General features: G+C 35.9%; 1 protein-coding gene and 1 pseudogene across 1 annotated transcript in view; one reads left to right on the plus strand and one right to left on the minus strand.

The window, feature by feature from the left end:
* Positions 1-3,058: 3,058 nt before the first annotated feature.
* Positions 3,059-22,566, minus strand: part of ELL2 (elongation factor for RNA polymerase II 2) — a 65,569-nt gene continuing 46,061 nt past the window's right edge. The window contains exons 5-12 of the mRNA XM_039875147.1: positions 18,443-18,702; positions 16,064-16,188; positions 15,816-15,903; positions 13,415-13,985; positions 10,421-10,487; positions 6,834-7,005; positions 4,778-4,822; positions 3,059-4,687 (exon numbers count right to left, since the gene is read on the minus strand). Of these exons, the coding sequence (XP_039731081.1) occupies positions 4,571-4,687; positions 4,778-4,822; positions 6,834-7,005; positions 10,421-10,487; positions 13,415-13,985; positions 15,816-15,903; positions 16,064-16,188; positions 18,443-18,702 (1,445 nt within the window). The 3' untranslated portion in view covers positions 3,059-4,570. The remainder of the gene's footprint in view (positions 4,688-4,777; positions 4,823-6,833; positions 7,006-10,420; positions 10,488-13,414; positions 13,986-15,815; positions 15,904-16,063; positions 16,189-18,442; positions 18,703-22,566) is intronic.
* Positions 17,984-18,101, plus strand: LOC120612659 (uncharacterized; annotated as a pseudogene).

Here is a 22,566-nt window from a genome sequence, read left to right on the forward strand (position 1 = left end):
CCTTCTAGAGCTAGAGTCTGTTACTGAGACAGCCTTTTTTTCATATGAAAACTGTGATTACAAGGCTGTACTCTCTCTACCTGCACTGCCCCAAATATCCTTCAAATAACCCATTAAGACTGCACACATTCAAAAAGAAAATAAACACACCTTTTCTCAAAAAGTATTTCGGCCTTCCTTCAAATTTATCTATCAATTCTGATAAAATCTTCTCCCTGAGAATAACCCACTAGACATCACCCCCAAACCCCACGTTCTAGTCTCCTTTGAATCAAGAGAGTTCGGCCTGTGTGGTGGTGTTAGAACTGTCACTTTGTGAAAATTATTCTAACCCCAAAGAGGGACCGACATATGAGGGGCAGTATGGAAAAGTGGTTAAGAACAGACATGGAGTTCAGGCTTCCCAGGCTCTACCACTTAAACTAGCTGTGGGATGGGCAAGTTTTTTAATTTCTCTAAGCCTCAGCTTACTCACCTGTAAAATGGGTATAACAGGGTTGTGGTGAGGAGAAATAGGACAATGCATGCAAAATGTGTAACCCACAGAAAACCCTCAATAAATGCCATGATTATTGTTTCCTGAGCAGATGTTGCTGCCAGAGGCATGTCCTGCACTCATAAAGCTGGCTGGGTCCTGGAATAGATGTGCTGCTCCCACATCCCAGAGTCACCAAGAAGTTATAGCTCTGTCCCAGGAGGATCATTTACATGAGGGCACAGAGAGCACTTTGTTGTGGGGTGGGTGTTCCTTCTTTTTTTAAAGACAAAGTCAAGGGCTTTGAAATGAGACAAAGGAAAAACAAGTACCAGAATTGCAAAGTTAACATTTTTATTGAACTGAAATTGGTGTAGAACAACAGGGGCCACCACAGTTGCTGAGCTCAGTAACAACTGAAAAGTCCCTGTGACATTTTACCTTCGAGAGTCCTAACATGGTTTGGTTGGAACAACTGAGAAACAACATTGATATATATATAATTGTAACACTTCAAAATATTTTGAAATGAGCCTCACAGCCTTGTTCAGTTTTCAGATTACAAAGAGCATGGATAACATCTTCTGTTGCCTTCATTTAGTAGTTTCAGTTAATATCCTTTCCCGAAAGGTTCCTCTCAAAATGCTGGCTATAAATTTCCCCCCATTTGTACACATAAGAAAAGGATTTAGTAATACTTCGGCAAGTAATAAACTGTAAGAACTTTAAAAGTAGTAAAGGCATATACCAAGCATACAAGACTCAATACTCACACTGCCAGAAAGACAATGGACTGGCTAAAGAGTTTTAGCCAAGTCCTCGAAGCAAAGAAAGAAGTGATGGAAGGCATATGGCAACTGAGCAATGTGTTTGAACCAATGGACCATTTGTGTCTAAACCTCATTTCAACATCTTGCTTCCAACATGCAAATATGCATCTGTTTTACATAATAAGGTGAAATACTTAAGGGAAAAGAAAACTCCGCTAACGGTTAAAAGATCAGAGATGAAAGAAAATTAATACTGAAATTTTATAACCAATGCATGGAACAATGATATAAACTGACCACACCAATTACTTTTGAGACAGCCAGTACTGCACATCTATCACTAAGAGTTGAAAGTTAACCCTCTAAAGTATTCCAAGAGAAATAAAAACCAACAAGATGATAGGAAATGAAATCCCCACATAAAAAACAAAACCATATCTAGTTAATGTTCTTTTTGATTTGTGGTAAATCAGCTGCTCATTCAAACTAGAGTTAATTTTTAGATGTTGGTAAAAATCTTCAAGAGTGCTTCAAATTACTTTAGATGAAATGTGATATAAATATAACAACATAACTCATTCTCTTATCTTGACAATGCTATTTTACACGGTTTCTCTCGAAAAAACTAAATTCTTCAACCAGAGTAACTGATACTAAGCAGTCACCCATTCCTGCAGCAATTATTTGAGAGTATTTAAAAATCTAGCAGTAGGGGATGAAGAATGATTATAAATATTTTACTAGGCTTATACCATCTTCAAAAGAGATGCAGCCTCAGGTAATAGACTCAGAGATTTACAACTCTCAAGTTTGCAATTGATAGACAGATACTCATTTTGTAAGGATCTGCCCAATGCACACAACAAACATCTAAATTAAGGCTTTTATAGATTGGTGGTCAAGTCAATGGGTGTGCAATGCTGGATTTTTGTAAAGCATCTCCAGCTTCTATTATTACCCAATTTGTAAACCAGAAGATATGCTGATGTAGGTGGGTAGGCGCTCAGAGGGCTAACAAACAACTGGAAGGCTTGTTTGTAAACAAGTCCTGAAATAAGAGGTGGCAGTGAAACAATAGAGAGTGCCTGACTCACATCATATAGAAGGGAAGTGATTTGTACCTGCAATAGGGATGATCTTAAAAAAAAAAAAAGCCGATAGTTGGACTTCAGTTCAAGACTTTGAGATTTAGAGACCCAAAGTTTAGCACTACATCCAATTGAATGGTTCTCATACTTTAGCTGGCAAAAGTCACCTGGAGGATACTTATGAAAATGTGGATACCTATTCCCGGAGATTCTAATTGGTGATGTTAGTGGTCCAAGCACCTTTCTTTTGAGATATACCACTCATAGCAAATAGCAGCACACAATCTTTGATTAAAAGGCCGAGATGTCCAAGAAATGACACCAATGAGGTCATTACCTACAGACAAATCCCTCAACAGCTTCCACCACAGTAATATGAGGACCAAATTTAGCCCCAATTAAGTTTCCTATCTTTTTTCAACTGAAAGTTTGAAATCAATGAATATTTAATGATTGTACCAATTCTGAGGTAAAAGGAAGAGCACCAGGGATCTCAATGCTAAAAGAAACAGAATTCCCTAGGAGGTCCATGCTACATAGATTTCCGCAGTAATGTTCTAGAGTTGTAGTGCACAGGGCCTTGTTTCAGTCTTTGTATAGTCTGCATACTTTTCTATACGTTTACTGTATTACCTAATCTTTCCAGTTAGTGTTTTAGAAGAACTCCACAGAGAAAAGTTCATCTACATGCTATCTCAGGTTTTCTGGATACTAACATTTTCTGGTTTACAGCGATACACAACAAAGGTTATTTATTTTTTTGGATGCTGGAGACAAACATTTTTATTAAAGATACTACCAAAATTTTGGCAAACATTTCAAAACAGATTTGTAAACATAATGCTTCCCTTTTTAACTGGCAGCACTTTGAAAAGACAATACAATAAGACAACACAACTTGAATCAACATTAGTTCAAAATTCTTATATTTTTGACATAACTTATGTTCCCACGATAAAACAAGTGATAGTTTAAATCAACGTCAACAGATAAACTCCATGAAATGAAAGTTTGTGCTATTTGATGAATCACAGTATGTTATGGTAAATATATCCGCTCTTTTTTATATTCCTGGCACCCAGGATGAAAAAAAATCTTTAAATATACATTTCATGTAGGTAATAGTTTCTTTGCATATCTCTCTTCAAAAAATACTTTATAGCAGTATATAAATAGGTTACCTACACATTTAATTTTATAATTTTGCCCCAAAACTATAGATCTGTTTCATTTTCATAACATATCAATTTTGCCCAACAATAAAGCTGACAAACTGTTGAAATGGAAATGCTTTTGTCTTCCACAAAAGAAGTAGCAATTTGACAGGAAAAAAAAAAAAACCCTACAGTAACACTCGTCAGTTGTTTAACCTGAGCGTTTGGCCTACTGAAAGTAGCAGCTTTTTTCCTTCATGCACGCTCACATCCACACCACCTCTGCACACATACAGTTTGCGCACACGCTTTCAGACGCTGGTAGGCCACAGTATGCTTCCCATTGCTCTAATCAAGTGGGAAGCAGTGTAGCTAACAATTAACCACACTATGTACACAACTAGCAAACACCTTAAGGCAACCATTGCAATGGGGGGTTAACTGGCAGGGTGGATTTACTGTTCTAGATCAAGTCAGCCTGTATATACATATGTGTATGTGTAGCTATACACATATACATACTCACACCTTTCTAGATTTCTTAACCCTCCAAAACAATGTTTTAATTTTTTTTTTGTATTTTGTGCAAATTTCTAAATATTCTACCATTTAAGGCAAAGAGTTCGCATTAAGAAAGGTCAGAAAATAGGCTTACGTTTATCCAAAAGCATTCCAACTTGCACATTACTGTTTTTTTTAAACACACATACCTTTGAAGTGTGGATATTGGATCCCCAATATCTAAAAAAAAAATTATTTCTAATGACAAACAGGTTTTTAAGGAAAAAAACTAATTTGAAGTATAGATACTGGATCCCCAATATCTAAAAAATTACTTCTATTGACAAACACAAGTCTTGAAGGGGGAAAAAAAAGGACCAGAGAAAAGCAGCTTCAAAAATGCAAGGAAGCAAAGTAAAATGGAAAAAAAAAAAAGGTAACTCAAGTTTACAAATACTGAAACTTTCAACAGGCAAAGTTTCATTTTTTTTAGACTCTCAGAGAAACTCATTTGGGAATTTAAATAAATAAGCTTAAGTTTATTCACATCTTCTGGTCTAAGCAGAACTCTAGTGCCATGATTCAGTTCCATGACTCGGCTTGCTGTTGGTCAAATTCACCTATTAGTCTTTTGATGTGAGCCAGCTTGTTATGAAGATACTCGCATCTGTATTTTTCTTCATGGTAATTGGGACTAGACTGCAGATGAAAAAAACAGTGAGGAATCAGGTTGCAAATATGCAGCACTTCCCAACTACAGGTCAGAAAACCAACAGTGATGATACCTACCTGCTTGATCTTCTGATATTCTTGTAAGACTTCTTCATGAACATTCTACAAAATTAAAAGTTAGAAATCAGAATGGAACTTTTTTTTTTTTTTTTGCAATGTAAACAGCTAAGACACATTTGGCAAGGGTGTAAGAAAATACTGATGATGGGAATATAAATTGGTATAATTTTTTAAAAAGGCAATTTGGCAACTGCTATCAAAATAGCAAATGCAAAACTGACTCAGCACTTAAACTTTTCTTTTCAGATTTACTTGTGCCTGAGTGAAGTGACTGTGTAGAAGGTTACTGGCCGCAGCACTGTTTGTAAAGCAAAAGACAGTAAAAAAAAATCTAAGTGCCCATTAATCCATCCATACAAAGAAATACTAAGAGGCCATTAAAAATGGGGGAAGTGTTTATGTACTTATATAAAAAAATTCTCTAAGATGCATTATGTTGTTTATAGCAAAAAAAAGCAAAGTGCAGTTTGATATTAAAGGAGGGAAACAGAACATTATATTTTAAGAATTTCATTACTTTTAAGATGCACATTTCTTCTCATTTTAATAAAATCAGATAAAAATTAATATAGTTTAACTTACTGGAAATAAGACAATGGTGCATCTTATAACTGATGACATCTCAGATTAAATTAAATATGGTATATATGTGAATTTGCTTGTGTATATACATCTTAAATAAACACACACGTACCTCTGAAAGAATACACTGAAAACCAATATGACTGATTGCCTCTGGGGAGGGAAATTGGGTGGCTGGGGAAAACAGCTAACCTTTCTGTACCATATAACTTGATGTATGATGGATCTAAGTAGTTTACGCATGCTTACATTTATTCTGCACAACTCTATAATCACCTCATTTTATGGATGGAGATTTTGAGGATTTTGAGGAAAATTTTAAGTAACTTTCCCAAGGTCAGCTAAATATTAAATGGTAGCAGAGCTGGGACTCAAACCCAGGCATTCTGGCTCTTGATCCTGCTCCTAACCACTAAGAAATCTTTGGAATTACATATTAAATATAATCATGGCATGCTGGTAAATAACTATATAGAAAAAAACTACCACATCACTGACTTCTTGCACCCTCCCCCTCCTCAAAGACCAACTTCTGGCAAAATCTTCTAAAATTCTAAGCACTTTGAGAAATAAAGGCACACTAACAGGAGACATAATAAATCTCTAGGGCAGAGGCGCTCTCGGGCTGATTTTCCCATTGTGGGAAAACCCGTCCATTCTCACTTAGGTTTCTGTCAGAACAATGGTAGTGGGCTGGGGTGAAGACACCACCTATGCCTGTGAAGTATGACAAAGTTATCTGGCTTACACGAGGAGTGAAACATCTATATTAACCTTTGCTAAGAACTATGAGAACAATCCGTCAGGTGTCTACTGCTCTTGGTTAGCTGTAGAAATATTACCACTTAAAGGTGAGAAGTGAAAACAGATCAATATCTGTTAACAAAAATGTCAATCTCTGGAACAGCTGGAAGCACCAAGCTTTTCTTCACTTAAACCCCAAACCTCTGTGATATTAAGCTCCCTTTATATTCTATGGCTATATCTTGCCTATTCTATGCCCAATTTAGGTTAAAAAAAGTTAATTGAAATATTTACTTGAAATGGCAATTTTGGGAAACAGCACCAGATCTAGGAGCTGTAGTCTGAGTTGAGCTGGCAATGTAATCAAATATTTCAATAAATCCCAAGTCTAACTTCTTTTTCCTATTTAGCTGTGTTTGGTATTTTTCTCAGTACACCATATTTTATAGTAAATATAAGTATATGTTATTTATTTTATACATGTTATATAAAAAGTTATTTTTTCCACTGGAAGAAATACAGGTTCATTGTGTTTACTTATTTTCAAGAACTATTTCAAAATATTTAGTTTCCTGGTTAATTTTAAATGAAAGCCAAAGCTGGAGAGAAGCTGGTCAGCGAGCAGTCTTTCTCTGAAGGCTCACGGGATGCCTGGGGATGGGCAGGGCAGAGAAAGAATGAAAGAAAAATATAAAAAGTCAGTCCACTTAGGAACAGATGCATTTACCTGATACTCTTTTGAGCCTGGAGAAAGGCGCTTTCGTTGCGCGTCCAGTTTGATAAATCTCCTAGCTACAGTCTCCATTCTGGCGTGCAAGGCCCGGTACTCATCGTACTCCGCATTGAAGTCATCCTTGTAATTCTGGCGTTGCTCATAGGAGACAATAGCAATATATTTTCTAATAAGAGAAAAAGGTAAAAGATAAATGGAGAGTAGCTACAGAGTAAACAAAATGAATAAATTCCAGACTTAAACAAAATCTTTAGAAACTATATCTTTAGAAACTATATGTTTCTCTAGATTGAATGTTGCTTTGTCACTGTTTGCTGCCATGTCATTCCTTCGAAAAACTTCCAGGTGAAATTATGCTACAGAAGAGCTTAAGAGCTTCAATGAAGGAGAGTGAATTAAAAAAAAAAAAAAAAATGTAGAATTAAAGTGGAATTAAAGTGAAATCATATAAAAAGAAAACAATACTCATAGACGTAGCTTCCTAAACCTTTCTCTACTCCAAATTATTCACTACCACACTAGCAGCAGAAACCAACCCCTCTATTATGAGTCAATGAAGACAGAAGGACTCGCCTTGATGGGTAACTGAAACCAGGAAAATGTCACATCATCACTTAGTGCTGAAGTCAAAGCTCTCTCTAGACCTTGCTGCTTTATGAAAGCAAATCTGTCTTTTGGCCTTACACACCTGATGCCATCAAGGTGCCCTAAACTTGTTTCCTCTGTTAATTTCCTCCCATTTTTGACTAGGCAAATACACGAAATACAAAGGAGGAATTGTTTATCATGTTTTTAAAATGAGAGACCAGGAAAAAAGAGTATTTTTTTTTTTTTTTAGTTCTTTTCAAACATTTAAATGTCATACCATGCATACAGAAAGGCAGTTATACTATTAATTTAATTTACATTCTTCATAAAAGTGCCACAAATCCATTTTACTTTGGAGTGTGAATACTTCTAGGGACCTGTGAAGAACATTTTCCCAGAGTGTCAGTTTATTCAGTGGTAAGTAAATTAAAACAAGTTAACATTATTTGTTTGTGGATGTGAGAACCACATCAGGGTCTAATCTGGGTCTTTGTACTCTGTGCTTCTGTCATGGAATGCAAAATTCCCTTGACTTTTCTGAGATAAAAATTGAGATTTCAAAGCAATTTAAGGCAGGTGACAGAAGCTTCAGAATGCCCCCAGGGGTTACACAATATTCTTCACTGTTGGAAAACCTTGGAGTTCAGTGCTCTCCAAAATGGTTTTAGATAATCTTACTAGTTTTATTTAAAATGCGATAGCACAGATGCCTAGTTGGAAATATGAGTAAAATGATGCAGTGAGCAACCTTAATGTCCTCATTAATATTTTTATTCATGCTGAGTTAGACAGTGTGGAGGTTTAATTTTCTAAGTGTAATCAATATAATGGTAGTATGCTGATTTACAGCTGCCCTGCTGGTGTCTTTGCTGTAAAAGGAACACTGCCAGCCAGCCAAGCAAGCAGTGGGCTGTTCTGACTGCACACCAGAGGGAGCTCAGTGGGGAGAAAGAGGTTCCTAGGGATCAGTATATGTAAGCAAAATGTCTTAATTGACCTAAACTCAGGTTCAATTTGTTACACAAAATATCTATCCTGCTTTCTCAAAACCACACCCTTAGTATTTGTATTTCATTTAATAAATTCTTCAGGAAAAATAACAAACTGGCTAACAGTTGTGTTGCTAGTATAGAAGATTACTTGATTATACTGGCATTTTAATGAAAAGCATTTCACTATTTTAAACAAAAATTACGAGTTCTACAGTTGGCTCTTAATGCAGTGATGGAATAAAATTTTAAAACAGTGGATAATTCACAACCACAAGTAGCAGAAGCATTCTTATTACATAAAAATTAGGAATATTGTGGTTAAGTACAAATTATTTGGAGGCTAATCATTAAGGTTTTATGGTATGATCTTTTGGTTTCTTATGAAGTAAACTCAAGTTTCATATTTTGGGTGATATTTCTGAAAATTCATGCTTTCTCACCATATTTAGAAAATTTTCTGTATTTATATAAGACTTAGTTTTTGGTTAAAATAAATTGCTTTTACTTAAGCAAATTAAGCAAACAATCACATAGGTTATATACTTTTGCGATTTTTAAAAGAGCTAGAAACATGACGAATATACAGAAATACACTGAGGAAGATGCAGCAACCATCCTTAGATCAGTTAAGTTAAAAATTTTTTAAATATAGAATTAACTGATGAAAGTTGACAAAACACAGCCTGAATCCATGAGGAAAAGGTTAGAATTATTTTTCAGTCACCTCACATGATCTGTCATATACCAGTATACATCACTATGACAAAAAAAAAAATGGAATTCAAAATCTGTCCCAAGAGAATGAGAGCGCAGTACTGCGGTTGTTATTTGAGGGGGGGTTGGGGTGGGGGAAGAAGTGAGTTTGCAGTTGGAGAGGTGAACCTCCTCATCCATGGAGACAGGTGCTGTCCCCAACCAACCCTTCCTGGGCCAACTTGGTGGTGGTGGCTGCTTTTCAAAGCTCCCCCACACAACTCTAAAACTGTACACTACCTCAGATGAGAGTACTCAGCATGGTTTCTTGAGTTCCTTTTAGTTGAGAGATAAAAACCAGCATTACGGTTTCATGCTGCATCATTTCCCAATAAGTATAGCTTTCACACTACTGTTAAGCAAAAGTAACACATTTTAAGTATAGAATGTTCTTTCCTCTGGAAATGAGCATTTCATAGGACATGGAGAGCTAAATAGCATAGTTGAACTTTGTCCATCCTGAGATGCTACTAAATACAGAAAAAATGTTTATACAACCCAGATTCCATTTTCCATTCTACATTCAAGCTATTTTGTGCATTTGTTCATTTTTAAAGCTATTGACAGTCAGATCTGTTTGTTCTTTCACTCTCCATTTTTCCAGGCTTTTGCAACTTAATTATTTTCTTCTTATAGAAGCCTTTGAGTCTGTAAAAAAGCTAGAATTATGTGTCTAAGTTATAATTTCTGTGATAACCAGTTACAAAAATGTCCCCAGCTCAGCATTTAGCAACTTGTCATAATGAGAAAAACATTATATATTACCCATACTAAAGTGAGATGATCAAATTTTAATGGTCTCTCCTATTAAAATTCATTTGATGGCAGAGCTTTATTTAAATAAAAATCAACCTATCTTTACTTTGTATTAACTGCAGAGGTTTACATACTTTATCGGTAATATGCACAGGGAATGACCATGCATTGACAGACTCTCAGTTTTGAAGTCAGATCCTTGAAATCTTCCATAATCAAATGCTTAGCCTGGCCCCGGAACAAAGGATAGGATTCTCTATACTTACAGGCCACCAAGCAGAGCTCAGAGCAGGGGGAGGCACAACCTGCTCAGGCAGACAAGGGTGGATTTGGGACAAGCAGTCTTAATGGCAGCCTTTCAATTGCAGGGGTGGCTCTGGGACTCTATTTCTGGAACTTCTTACTTTTCTGATTTGCAAATTATGGGAAAAAGAATTTGCAAATTTTCTAAAATTAAACAGTTCTCTCTCATTGGCAGACATGTGAACTTACATCAAATAATCTGGGAGTTCAATTGTTGAAGAAGGCTCTGTGGAGGCAGTACAACCCTCTTTAACTCCTATGAAGAAAAAAAAATTCAAGAGTTCACCAAACAGTTTGGTCATAAAATGCCTATAATTCTAAAATAGATCAGAAACATCTGGAACACTTTTCCTCAAATTCTATTCTTCCATCTCAATAAGCAACAGTGAGCAAGGAATACAATTGAACATGAACAATAGAGGCCCTATGACCAGCGCCAGCAGAACCACGCCAGGCATTGAAAGCACCCTGGCTACTGCAGTGTCTGCACAATAAAGGAATTCCATCTTAACCCAAGGTCAATCTTCTATTCTTTCAACAACAGTTGTGGCATCTGCCCAGCAATTCAAAGATTGTGGTGGCAGATGCAGCCAGACAATAGGAGATACAAATTTTACATCAACATCTACTTTTCATAAGAGTCAAACAAGGCAGATGAAACAAAGAAGTCAGGTAGCAGACTGTTTCGGTCACTGTATTTTGACCAGTACCCTTTTTGTATGTAGACAGTGGAACTGGGTGGGAAGTTTTCTCATCAGTTTAAAGTAATTTAAAGTAAGTTATTACTGAGTGCTGATTTATACTCCTCTACTCTCTAACCGTCATAATAACACAGATTTGTTTTTAAAATGAAATAAAGCATTAGCCATTCAGGACTATGCTGTGAAAGTGTATAAAACCCCTCCGTATTCCATTTGTTTGAACGCACCATTTCTGGAGGGTATGTTTAGACTTTTTACCAGGGTAATTTTTTAACATTCAAAGTAAAATTAAAGTAATAACTCAAACCCTAACCCTGGTCTGCTGGCAAAACACACATGTTCAATGTAAAACAAAAGTGAATATCTGATAATTTTTTGGTTTAATATTTTAAAGAATGAAGCATATTAAATAAGTTATGTAGACTCTGTGGACTTACTGTTCATATTGTTTGTGTACATATACATATACATACAGTAGTAGTCCTCCCTTATCCAAGAGGCGATATGTTCCAAGACCTTCAGTGGATGCCTGAAACCATCAATAGTACCAAACCCTATATATACTACATTTTTTCCTATACGTAGATACACTTTATGGCTTCTCTTTGGCATATCTGAATTGCCTGCATCACTATTCTTGCGCAAGTAATATAAGGATTACTCGAATACAAGTGCTGTGATAGCGAGACAGTTGATCTGATAACCAAGATGGCTACTAAGTGATAGGCAGGTAGCATACACAGGGTGGTGACGCTGGACAAAGAGATAATTCACATCCTGGGTGGTACAGAGTGGGACAGTATGAGATTTCATCACGCTACTCAGAACAGTATGGAATTTAAAACTTATGAGTTGTTTATTTTCAGACTGCGGCTGACCGAGGGTAACTGAAACCACGGAAAGCAAAACTGTGGATGACGGGGGTGGGGGTACTGTATATTTGTTTCAGGTTTTGGTAAAAGCTTTTTTTTGCAACAGGGTGAGTCTTAAAGGAAAAGGCATTAAGTCTATATCACCTAGATTCTCCTTTGCCAAAGATAAGTTCCAACAGATATTAAAGAATGTGAGTCTGGATCAATCCTCAGTTTACAATAATCTCAATTGTCTTTGAAAGGTACTATATCTTCATCAAAGGATTCAGAGACTAGGTCAGCTTTTCTAGGCCTCTAACTCTGAGAAGGTCTCATTATACTAGGATACAGTCCTCCCAGAATGAGCCTCTGACTCAGGATCACCATCTACGGGTTTTATTACCACTTGCCTTTTCCTGATCTCACAAATTCAAGTGCGACAGTGTTCAAGGAAAAAAGCTTACATCTATCTCTTAGGCTACTATATAGTATAATACTGATCTAAATATTTCAACAGATATGCTTTGACATTCAATATACTCAATCCAGGTCAATAAAGGCCCTATATCATACTATTCTACAATCAAAACTTCTTTCTTATGGTAAAAATGGTCAGTTAAATATAAGGATTGCAGACTTTCAGTATTATAGACAAATTACAGAAAGACCACAATCCTTAAACTCTATTCATTAAAGTAACTTTTCTTAAGTTGTATTTTCCTGGGGAATTTTGCCTTAGTTATGCTGGGTTTAAAACTGGCAGCAATGCTAAATGATGGGCTTGAATCTCCTACGTGCTGGCAGGCAAGACATTAAGTTTTAGACGACAACTCTTTTTTTTTTAAGTAAGAAATATCTAATTCTGTCATCAGGTTTTAAAAATCACTATACCTCAGGTAAGGTTAGCTTTTCTTTAGAGGTAAAATATTATTTTCAAGCTTCTTTGGGACTCTAGATATTTGGCTTTGAAAGCATCCAAAAGCTTGAAATGATTGATTTCATTAATAATAAATGACATTAATTTACTAAAGTGTTCTCAAAATTAAAAAAAGTTCTTAAGATCTATTGAGCTAATACCCAGCAGTCTTACACAAGACAGATTGCTTTTACTCTGAATGAAGATGATGTTATGGCTCTATAAATGTAATTTTACCTTGCCTGCTTTATAAAAATTTTAACATTTCCCCCATGCTAATATTAATTAAAGCAAGGGTGACCCTGTGTTTTTGGCAAAGAAGGAAATAAATATTTTTATTGCTATTTGTGTGTCTGGCTAAATCAGTTCAAGAATGGCATGTAATGCTGAGATTGCACAATACTATGACAGTTTTGGAAAAGAGCAATGAAGCCCATTTCTAAAAGGGGTCTCTGGAGGATGACAGGGTCATTTTCAAATATCATCATCTTAATAACAAATGCAGAAGCCATATTTAATAGTTGGCTAAAAAGAGACCAAAAATGACTGCTGTAAAATGCAAAAAAAAAATCTCAAAAACTTAGATTAATAACTAAATTAGCTCATTTGATAAAAAAAAGCATCACTAATTAAAAATGGTATAATCTCACACTCATGACATCCCCCTCTTCCCATCCATTTACATGTGTAGTAGATTTTTACAAGTGTAAAATACCTTCACTGGAATCCGGACTGGAGCTGTTCAGCTTGGCAACTTCCTCATCTCTCTCAAGGTCCTCTTCCTTTATCTCCATCATCTCAATGTCATGCTTCTTTATTTGGTCTTTTTCCTTGTGTTTTTTAGACTTCTTTTTGGACTTTTTGTGAGACATTGAATGGTTTTCTTCCATAGGCTTTGGACACTTTAGTAGAACTGAACCAGTGGGTAAGGTTTCCAGAGAAGTCCTAGAGGTATATTTGTCTTGCTGGTCCTCATAGATACTACTGTTTTGACTAAAACCGTCAACAGGTAGGTCTTGAGTCCCCCGGCCTTCTGGAGTGCTAGGGGAATTGGAGTTAGAATTTACAGTCTGAGGAGGATTGGAGACAGGCAGGTGGGTTGAAGGCAGTGGTGGAGCACTGGGGATGGCAGCAGCTGCAGGGGGCGGTGGCAGGCCTGCAGCAGATTTTTCACTGGTGGAATTCAAATGACCATTTAATGTTGGTGGCACTCTATTTGTCAGGTGAGATATTCGAGCTTTTTTATTCATTAAAGGATCAATGAAATCTGAATCTAAAAGTCGTTTCTGGAGGGAAAAAAAGGAAAAAATATGAGCCAGTGTCCTCTAGAATTTAATAGATGTATCACTGATTACCATAACTGAGTAATTTTATTCATACTTAAGTTTATCACTGGTGTTGTATTAAACCTTTCTCCAAGCTTAAGCAAAAACAAACAAGCCACAAAAACAAACATGAAACAAATCGTTATGTTTAATGTAAAAAAAAAAAAAAAGCAGAAGCTGGCAAATATGTTTCTTGGAGTACTTAAACTTTCTGATCATACAGCTCCACCCTAAATTCTTTGAGAGACTATGCTAATTTATATGAATTATACCACTCAGGAGAGTATTAAATAGAAGTGGTCTCCTTCCTCTGCTGGCCATGGCTGACCTATTTGTATTAAGTGAGAGGAGGAAGCAGCTTGCACCATTTCACTGTCAGAACTAACAGGAATAGGTACAAGGCAATACGCTTACACTTATTTAATCCCCTCTAATGTGCAAAGATGTTCCAATTATGAATATTTTGGTTGTCATTTATTACATCACCTAATTGAAGATGGGAACAGCCAGCATCTTCAGAGTAATTTCTCTTAAGTATCTCTGTCATTGTTGAAATACTATTCATTTTTTCCCCCTTAAATATATCTCTTCACTGGATTTAAAATAAGTCTTAATAAATAAATAAATAAATAAATGGATGAATAAAAGTGATATGGAATTACTGTTTCAGGAAATTTTTAAATCATGCTAATATTAGCCCAGTCCAGCAACTATGATAGTATTTAAATTAAAAAGGAAATCCAGGCAGTTGAAAAACATAAAGAAATACTGTAGCTTAAACTTCAGCTTGAAAGAAAATAAGTTAACTATGCCATTAACTTATTCTGTTTTCGATTTAGCACCATTGATTTGACACCCAATATATAATTAGATCTGAACTCTAAGTAGCTTCATAGTGGTTGGCATTAAAATTAGGGCTTCTATAGACAGTGCACATGCAAGGACTGAATTGCTTTTATTTTGTGCCTCCTTTGTTCCTTACAATTGGTTGCTAACATTTTCTGATGTGTGAACAGCTTTTACCCAGAGAATGCTTACTGTTTTCCACACATCTGTCCTGTCTCCCTAATCCTTGGGAAGAGAGTCCAGAGAGAGGAGCACTCTGTTAGCAGTCTAGGGTAGAGAGGTCTGTCCTACTGTCAATCCCAAAGACCCAAGAAACTGAGAGAGTTCAGGGCTGGCCAGGTCCTCTGAGAACTAGGAAGGCTTAAACTCTAACACTATCCAGGATCTTCCCACCTTTTTCCAGGATAAAATGACTCTCTTAGGGGAAACTAAGCTAATGTTTAATTTGAATATTGAGATCTAATTTAAAAAATGCTTTAAAAAAAACATATATGAAAATGGCAGAACTTTTTGCTTATTTCCTTATTTTAAAAACATTTTCCCCAAAGAATATTTTCCTGGAACATGTTTCAGATAAAATTAATTATCTTCAATTTCTGTAAAATCTAGGATTGGATATGGGACTGCCTACGTCTCCTAGGTAGTGACCAAGTGGGAAAGCAGATAATCTCACAACAAAATACAACCTTTAACGATGGAAAAGCAAGGTAGACATTGAGTGCTTTGATAAACAGTGCTGGACAGTAGAGAAGAGCTCTGGGCTGAGAGCCGAGACCTGAACTCTAGACTGAGCTCTGCCATGAACTAGGCATGTGATTCTTGGTGGGCAAGCTGTGCAGTTTCTGTGGGCCTATCTTCTCTCAATACAAATCAGAGAACCTAAACTAGATGTAGATGGCCCCTACATCCATTTTAGGACTATGATTATATAATTTTATGAAATACCTGAGGAGAAGATGCAGTATCTCTATTAGAACACACAGGAGATTCTGAACGGCTGGTGCTGGCAGCATTCTGAGATGGATTTAGTTTCCTGTAAAGGACACACATGTTCTAGTTATGGAGAGAATTTTTAAATGTTCACAATGGAAAGCTTACCCTTGCTTTTCTTTTCCCATCTCAACACTAAAATAACAATGACTAAAATAATTACTTATTTGAATCATTTTTAAAGAAAAACATAAATAACTTACCTTGAGAGCACTGACTCCAATGACCGCCTGTCTATGTCATTGTATCCAGGCCAGTCTCTTTGAAGTTCTTTAAAAACATAATCCTTTAAAGTATATGAGAGGTCCTTAGGATTCAGATTGGCTACCTGGCACATGGTGTAAAAACAGAGCATTAGATATTTTTGCTATTACCTAACCTAAAACAGGCAACTTTTTGGATTTATACTGAAAATAACTATTTCAACTGGCCACAAAGGGACTACTAGTTTTGCAAATGCCGGATCTCAATAAATGCTGTTCAACTTCATTGGGAATTAGAATTTTATATACATAGCTAAATACTTTTTCCTGAATAGCCACTGCCTTTGTCATATTTCTAATCAAATAATAAGCACACATTAGGCAAAAAGTAGAGGAAGATTTAATCAATTTTTCCAGTCAAAGGAATCCCAAAACAGTTATGTTATCAACTTCATTTTTATTCATTATTACCTACTTTTGAGTTAGTAAAATTCCTTGGTCATTTCTGTTAAGTAGAAATCAAACAGTATACAAATGTTAGGTTAAAAATTTTCCTTTCAGTAATCAACAGAAATTATCTCCATAAATAGTACTGATTCTGATAACTACCATTTTCTTGGATAGCTAAGCTTGCTCTCTGTTGCTGCCAATTCTCCTGAAGAACCATTTCTTCAAAGTCCTTGAAATTCTTGAAAACCATTAAATGGAAACATTAACCAAATTAACCCTAAAATTATTGTTATTAGTCAGCCAGTTTATTTCCAGTGTAATCTTTTCTTATCCCTTAACTACAATTCCTAGAGTGTCCAGGACTAGATTCCATTTACACAAATATAAAGATTGAGGTGCCAAACCAAGACTCATTTTTAAGGCTGGCAGAAAGATTCCTCCTGTCATTTCCTACCGGAAAGGTCTTTTTAATAACTTGACTTCTTTCTGTATCTTTTTAAAGTACTATCAAATATATTATAATAGAATATGCTTTTCACACAGCTCAGCTGAATACTAATCTAATATTACCGTTGTTAAAAAGTAGAAAATGGTAGGCTTATTTTAAAATTCAAATTTGCAAATCAATTAACACGAGATACAACCAGATTTCTCAAAGTGGAATAAATACGACAGTCCTTAGATTTTCTATTACCCCAGGGCACTATGAATACTAACAATACCCCAAAACTAGATATTATGGTTTTATTTTTTCATAGCATTTAGTATCATGCTTTGAATGTAAGAGAGGATTAAAAAAGTAGACTTAAAAGTGTTATTCTTTGAATAACGGATGAAAACCTGCAGGGTTTTTTTTTTTTTTTTAAATAATGAAATTTAAGAAACTTTGGAAATGTCACTGCTTTAGGAAAAAAGCAAACAGATGGACTACCATTTTTGGTGCATTTGAATGCTAATCAACATCTATGACCCAAGGTGAGTATGAAAAGATAGAAAGTTATAGTCTGACAACAGTTGGCTTTAACAAAATGAATGACCTACTTTTATACTTAAGCTTGTGATAAGATGACTGATCAGAGCTAATACTTCATACATTCATATCCTTAAATGAAGACAAGTAACTGATCTCAACATACCCAATAGTAGAAAAATGCAGACTAATAAAGGCAGCAAAGAGTATGCAGGGCAAGACACATTCTAAACTATTTAGTAGGTAAAAATATTTTAGTTTATACCAACCAAAGACCTATGATACATTCCATAATTTCACCTATATAAACCAATAAAAATTACAGCAATAGTTTAGGTGTTTCGAGACGAAAAACAGACAATACAAACTTCTTGCTTATTTTTTTTTTTATGAAATTTCAAGGCAAAATTTATTTAACCCAAATGAAGATAATGACTCAAAATTAAAATTTTTTTTTAAATTAACAATTCAAAAGTCTCTAACTTATAAAACCTAGTATAGTCTACGGCCGTGCCACCCTGAACAAGCCTGATCCTGTCTGATTTCGGGAGTTAAGCAGGGTCGGGCCTGGTTAGTACTTGGATGGGATACTACTTAGAAGACCAGGTGCTGGAGGCATAAAAAATAAAAAATAAGGGATTGTAAGTTGACAAGGTTCTTGCAATCTGTGAGGTCAACCAAGGGTTGCCTTGCCTTAAATGAATGAATGAATGAATGAATGAATGAATAAAAAAATAAAAAAAACCCTAGTATAAATGCCCACATTTCAATTAGTTTTTAACTAAATGTTTAAAACAAGATGATTTAACTTAATATTCAAGAGTTATATTTCACATAGCATTATCAAAACAATCTTGGAATTTCTCTACCTCAGTAATAATAGTAACAACAACAAGCCTTCTTAAATAAACTTCTCAACAAGAAGGTAAGTGGAAGGAACTCTTTCCAGCTGTCCTTACCTGTTGCAGAATTGCTCCAAGGGAGTTCTTGTCTTTTTGATTGACACCATCTTTCTGCAGTCGAGCCAGAAGCTCAGGTTTCTTGTAGGTCTTCAGTGCCAGTAAGTGAATCACCCTGTCCCTATATGGCCGCTGAGAAACACTGCTGCTGCCATATGTCTTTCGAATCGTATTTGCAGGATTCATGGGGGTTGACCTTTTCCTCTCAGGCACTGCATCTGAAACAGCTTGAGGCGCTTTCCGAATTTGCACTCTTTTCCCTAAAGTCCAGTGGAAATGACATTGTTACACATTTGTGGGTAAAAGTAATATAACGAGCATCTCAGTTTCCACAACTCTGAGTTAGGTACTTGTTCATTTCTGGAGGGAATAAAGACTACTAGTTTATTTCAGTTTTTACTTTAAAGAGATATGCAAACAGAAAGCATTCTGAAAAAATGACCTAAAATATGAATTAGGAATTTTTTGATGAAATCATTAATTGGAATAAATATGTATTAAGTAAGTATTTTGGCCACTTAGCTACACATAGATAATATTTAGTGACACACCATACCAACAGACTAGAAATTTTAAGGTTGTGGGTATTTAATGTTCACCTATGCTATTTACAGAACTTAAATCTACATGTTATATGTCATTTATTTGGCAGATGTGAATACAGCAAACATGTGGAATGTGAGAAATATTTGTTGTACCCCACTAAGAACACACCCTTGGCAGAGCTGGAGCATGACCTTAATTTCTGATTCAGAAGCCACAAAGAGGGGAGTCAGGCACAATCTGGGATCAACATCCACAAGGGCATCCCCAAGTGATATTTCTTTTCAACAGGCCACAACAAATTTTAGAAGTCAAAAAGCAAAAACAACACAATGCAATATATATATATTGCACACACACATGCACATATGCCTTACTGCTAAATTGTACACCTGAAACTTACTGGATTTCATTAACTAATGTCACCATAAAAAAAATAAAAAGGCTTGACCAAGAGAGAAAAAAAAGATCAAGAACAAAACCAATCGACCAACCAACCAACCTCAGAAGGCCAGATAAACAAGATCTCTCCCCTGTGGTGCTTTGAGAGTTAGAGGAACGGAAAACAGTAAAAAGGCAGCCTTTACACTATTCCCAGTGACATTCACATAATTAATTCACTTTCTGCTGAGACTTAACATGGACAAGTGTTTGGCAAGTGGCTACTTCCAGAACCTGAAGACACATCGAAATTCCTAATGTGGCAAATGCAAAACCTACCAAATCTACCATTTCTCAGTTGCAATAATGTTAAACAACAGTACTATTCCTTGAACTTTTAATAGGGATTTGTAAAAAAAAAAAAAAGGATCAGGGTCACAGACATTTAGGAAAGGCTATAAATTCCATACTACCCTCTCTATTGTTTAACTTATCCTTCCCTAAACCAAGGGGACTGTGGAGCACCCCTGCTCCAACTCTCTGGGAAGAGGGATGGGTAGAGAATGTTTAGCTAAGCTCACACACACCATGACTGATTATTTAGAATAAATTTAAGCTGGCAAAGAGGGCAAATAAAAATGAAAACGAAAGGTAACAGTATTACCACTGTGTTGTGGGCTGTCCTACCTCTTTTCTGTACATCTGATCTACCTCTGATCCTCAGTCTCAGGAGAGCCCCAAATTCTCTTGAGTTTACCTCCATCTCTCTATGAAGTAGACATAGGGCAGACAAGTAAGGGAGGCTAACTCTGCCCTTAAGAGTGTAGTATGTTTGACAAGCAATTAGAATCTGGTCAGGTATATGACAGTCGTACCTGGGGCCTAATGCTAGGCTTTCATCCATCAGTCCACGAATCTCCAACCCCTAATACACTCATTTAACCTTTACCTCATTTTTCTTTTAAATAGTCATGGAGTAAACCCATTTATTGCAAATGCTGCAAAAACAACCCAGCCACACTGGGCCACTGAGTTTTACACAGGGATCACTTGTTCACTGACTCCCGATCAATTTGTGCCTATTTAACCAAGAAGGAGTCTTTTGGTGAAAGTCAGAGAGCCTACAGGTAAAGAAAACATCAGTACTATAAGTAGTTAAAGAACCGAGATGCTAAAGGAAAAAAATGAAAGAAAAAAGTAAAGCAGAAAAATGTCAGGTTTAAAGTAGGCAGAAGAAAGGCTTTATTTTTATTTTTTACATGTGCCTCAGAAAAGCCCTTATAATAAAGCCTATGGGAGAACCTAATTCTCTTCCCAGACCTGACTGCTAATCAATTCCCTGGGCTCCATATATAAACAGTAGCAGTGGGTCCAACAGGGTTGGGTATTCTGGGATTATATCTACACTGTTGTTTCATAACAAGAAGTCCACTTCCAGCTTCTCTATTTAATATGAGATGGTAAAATTATGTATCCCTCTATCTAGTGGCTCTGAGTAAATAATCTGAAAGGATGGGTGTTAAAACAGAACGTCAGGAAGAGAGCGGAGATTGCAGCCATCTCTTGTAGTAGTTTTTCTGTTCTGTGGAACCTGACCAGAAGCTCCGGCAACACTGACCAAAGGCTTTATAAACACTCGCCGGACCTTGATGATGGTTTGACTCTGTCATGGTTAAATACATAACCTGTCGCAGTGGAATCTATCTCCACCACTTGGCACTTATGATCAATTTTCAAAAGGTTTACTATCAAAATATATATACGCAAGTCACAAAATGTTAGAGATACAAAGAACCTTAGGTGTTATCTAGTTCAAATACCTCCTATTTAATTTAATTTAATATTTGAGGAAATTAACAAAGTCACTCAGACATGTACTAACTCATCAGAAATTAGGACGATAGAGGTAGAAGTTAGGAAAATCAGGAATAGAATATGAGAAATTAGAGTGGTTGGGTTGTTTTATATACCTAAATATTAGCATGCATAAAAATTTACAATTTAATAAAATTCCATAATTTAGGTAGAAATCAGAATTTAGGTAGAAATTAGTGAGCAGTCTTAAGATTCTGGTAAACTTGAAGCAGTGGTGATTAGTGATTCTTTTTTAAACAAAGAAAAGGATATTAACAATGCAATGCTTATTACTGATAAAAATGCTATGACTAGAAGTGAAAATATTACTAAATAAATAATAATCATGTTTTCTAGGTTAAAGCCTCCCCCGCTCCTCTCCAAGCAAAACAGGGTTTTTTCAGCCCATAAGAGGGTTGTAGAAATTCATACTCTTGGGTGACTAGGCCAGGTGACCCCTCAGAGCAGAGTCTTCATTCCCTTAAGCTGGACCTGTGCCCTAATTCAACTGTTAGAGGCCTTGGTTGGCATTATGCTAGCACAACCCCACAGTGGGGCCAGCATTATTCCCAACTGTCCTCTGTCTAGGCTGACACTGTTGAAAGAAACCTTGCTATGCGGGTACCTCTAAGCTGGCATAGTGAACTTTTGGTATCATTTTATATGATACATTCAATTATGAACTAAAGAGCTATCTCCTATTGTCTTAAGAAAGTGACACTACTTGTTAGTGAGGCCAACCCCATATCATTTGCTATTTGCTGATACTAACAACTTGATATGTAAATGGAGAGGTAATCGTAATCTACCTCACAGGGGATTCTGAGATTTAGGGGAGTAACTACATGTTAAGTGATAACCAGTACATCACTAGCACTCAGTAAGTGCTGGGTAATATTATTATTAAAGGGTGACTGACCCCATTTTAAAGAACTGAATGAGTCATATAGTTTTGAGATACTGAAAAAAGCCAGAAGGTATGCACTGAGCTAACCAAAAGGGAAAGAAACATGGTAAAGGACCGGCAATGGATAAAGTTAAAAAAAAAAAAAAAAAATCAAAACATGCCATAACACAAGAACAATAAAAATCAAAACGACTGAAAAGTTTTAGGATACTAGTCTTTTGCTCCTCTATTCAGAATTGATCAGACTTTTTTCTTAAGAGTATTGTGTCCAATTTTGAATTTTGAGGTGAAGAATTGGAGGTAGTCCAGAGAAGAGTAATAAAAATAATTAAAGGGTTGGAATACAGGCCATATTAAGAAAAGTTAAAAGGAGTTGGAGTTTATTTGACCTAGAGAATAAAAGGCTGAGGAGGTTAATGACAAGATTTAAGACCAGAGA

This window comes from Pteropus medius, unplaced genomic scaffold (genome assembly GCF_902729225.1).
Source record: "Pteropus medius unplaced genomic scaffold, Ma_sr-lr_union100, whole genome shotgun sequence".
In the NCBI taxonomy this organism is placed as follows: domain Eukaryota; kingdom Metazoa; phylum Chordata; class Mammalia; order Chiroptera; family Pteropodidae; genus Pteropus; species Pteropus medius.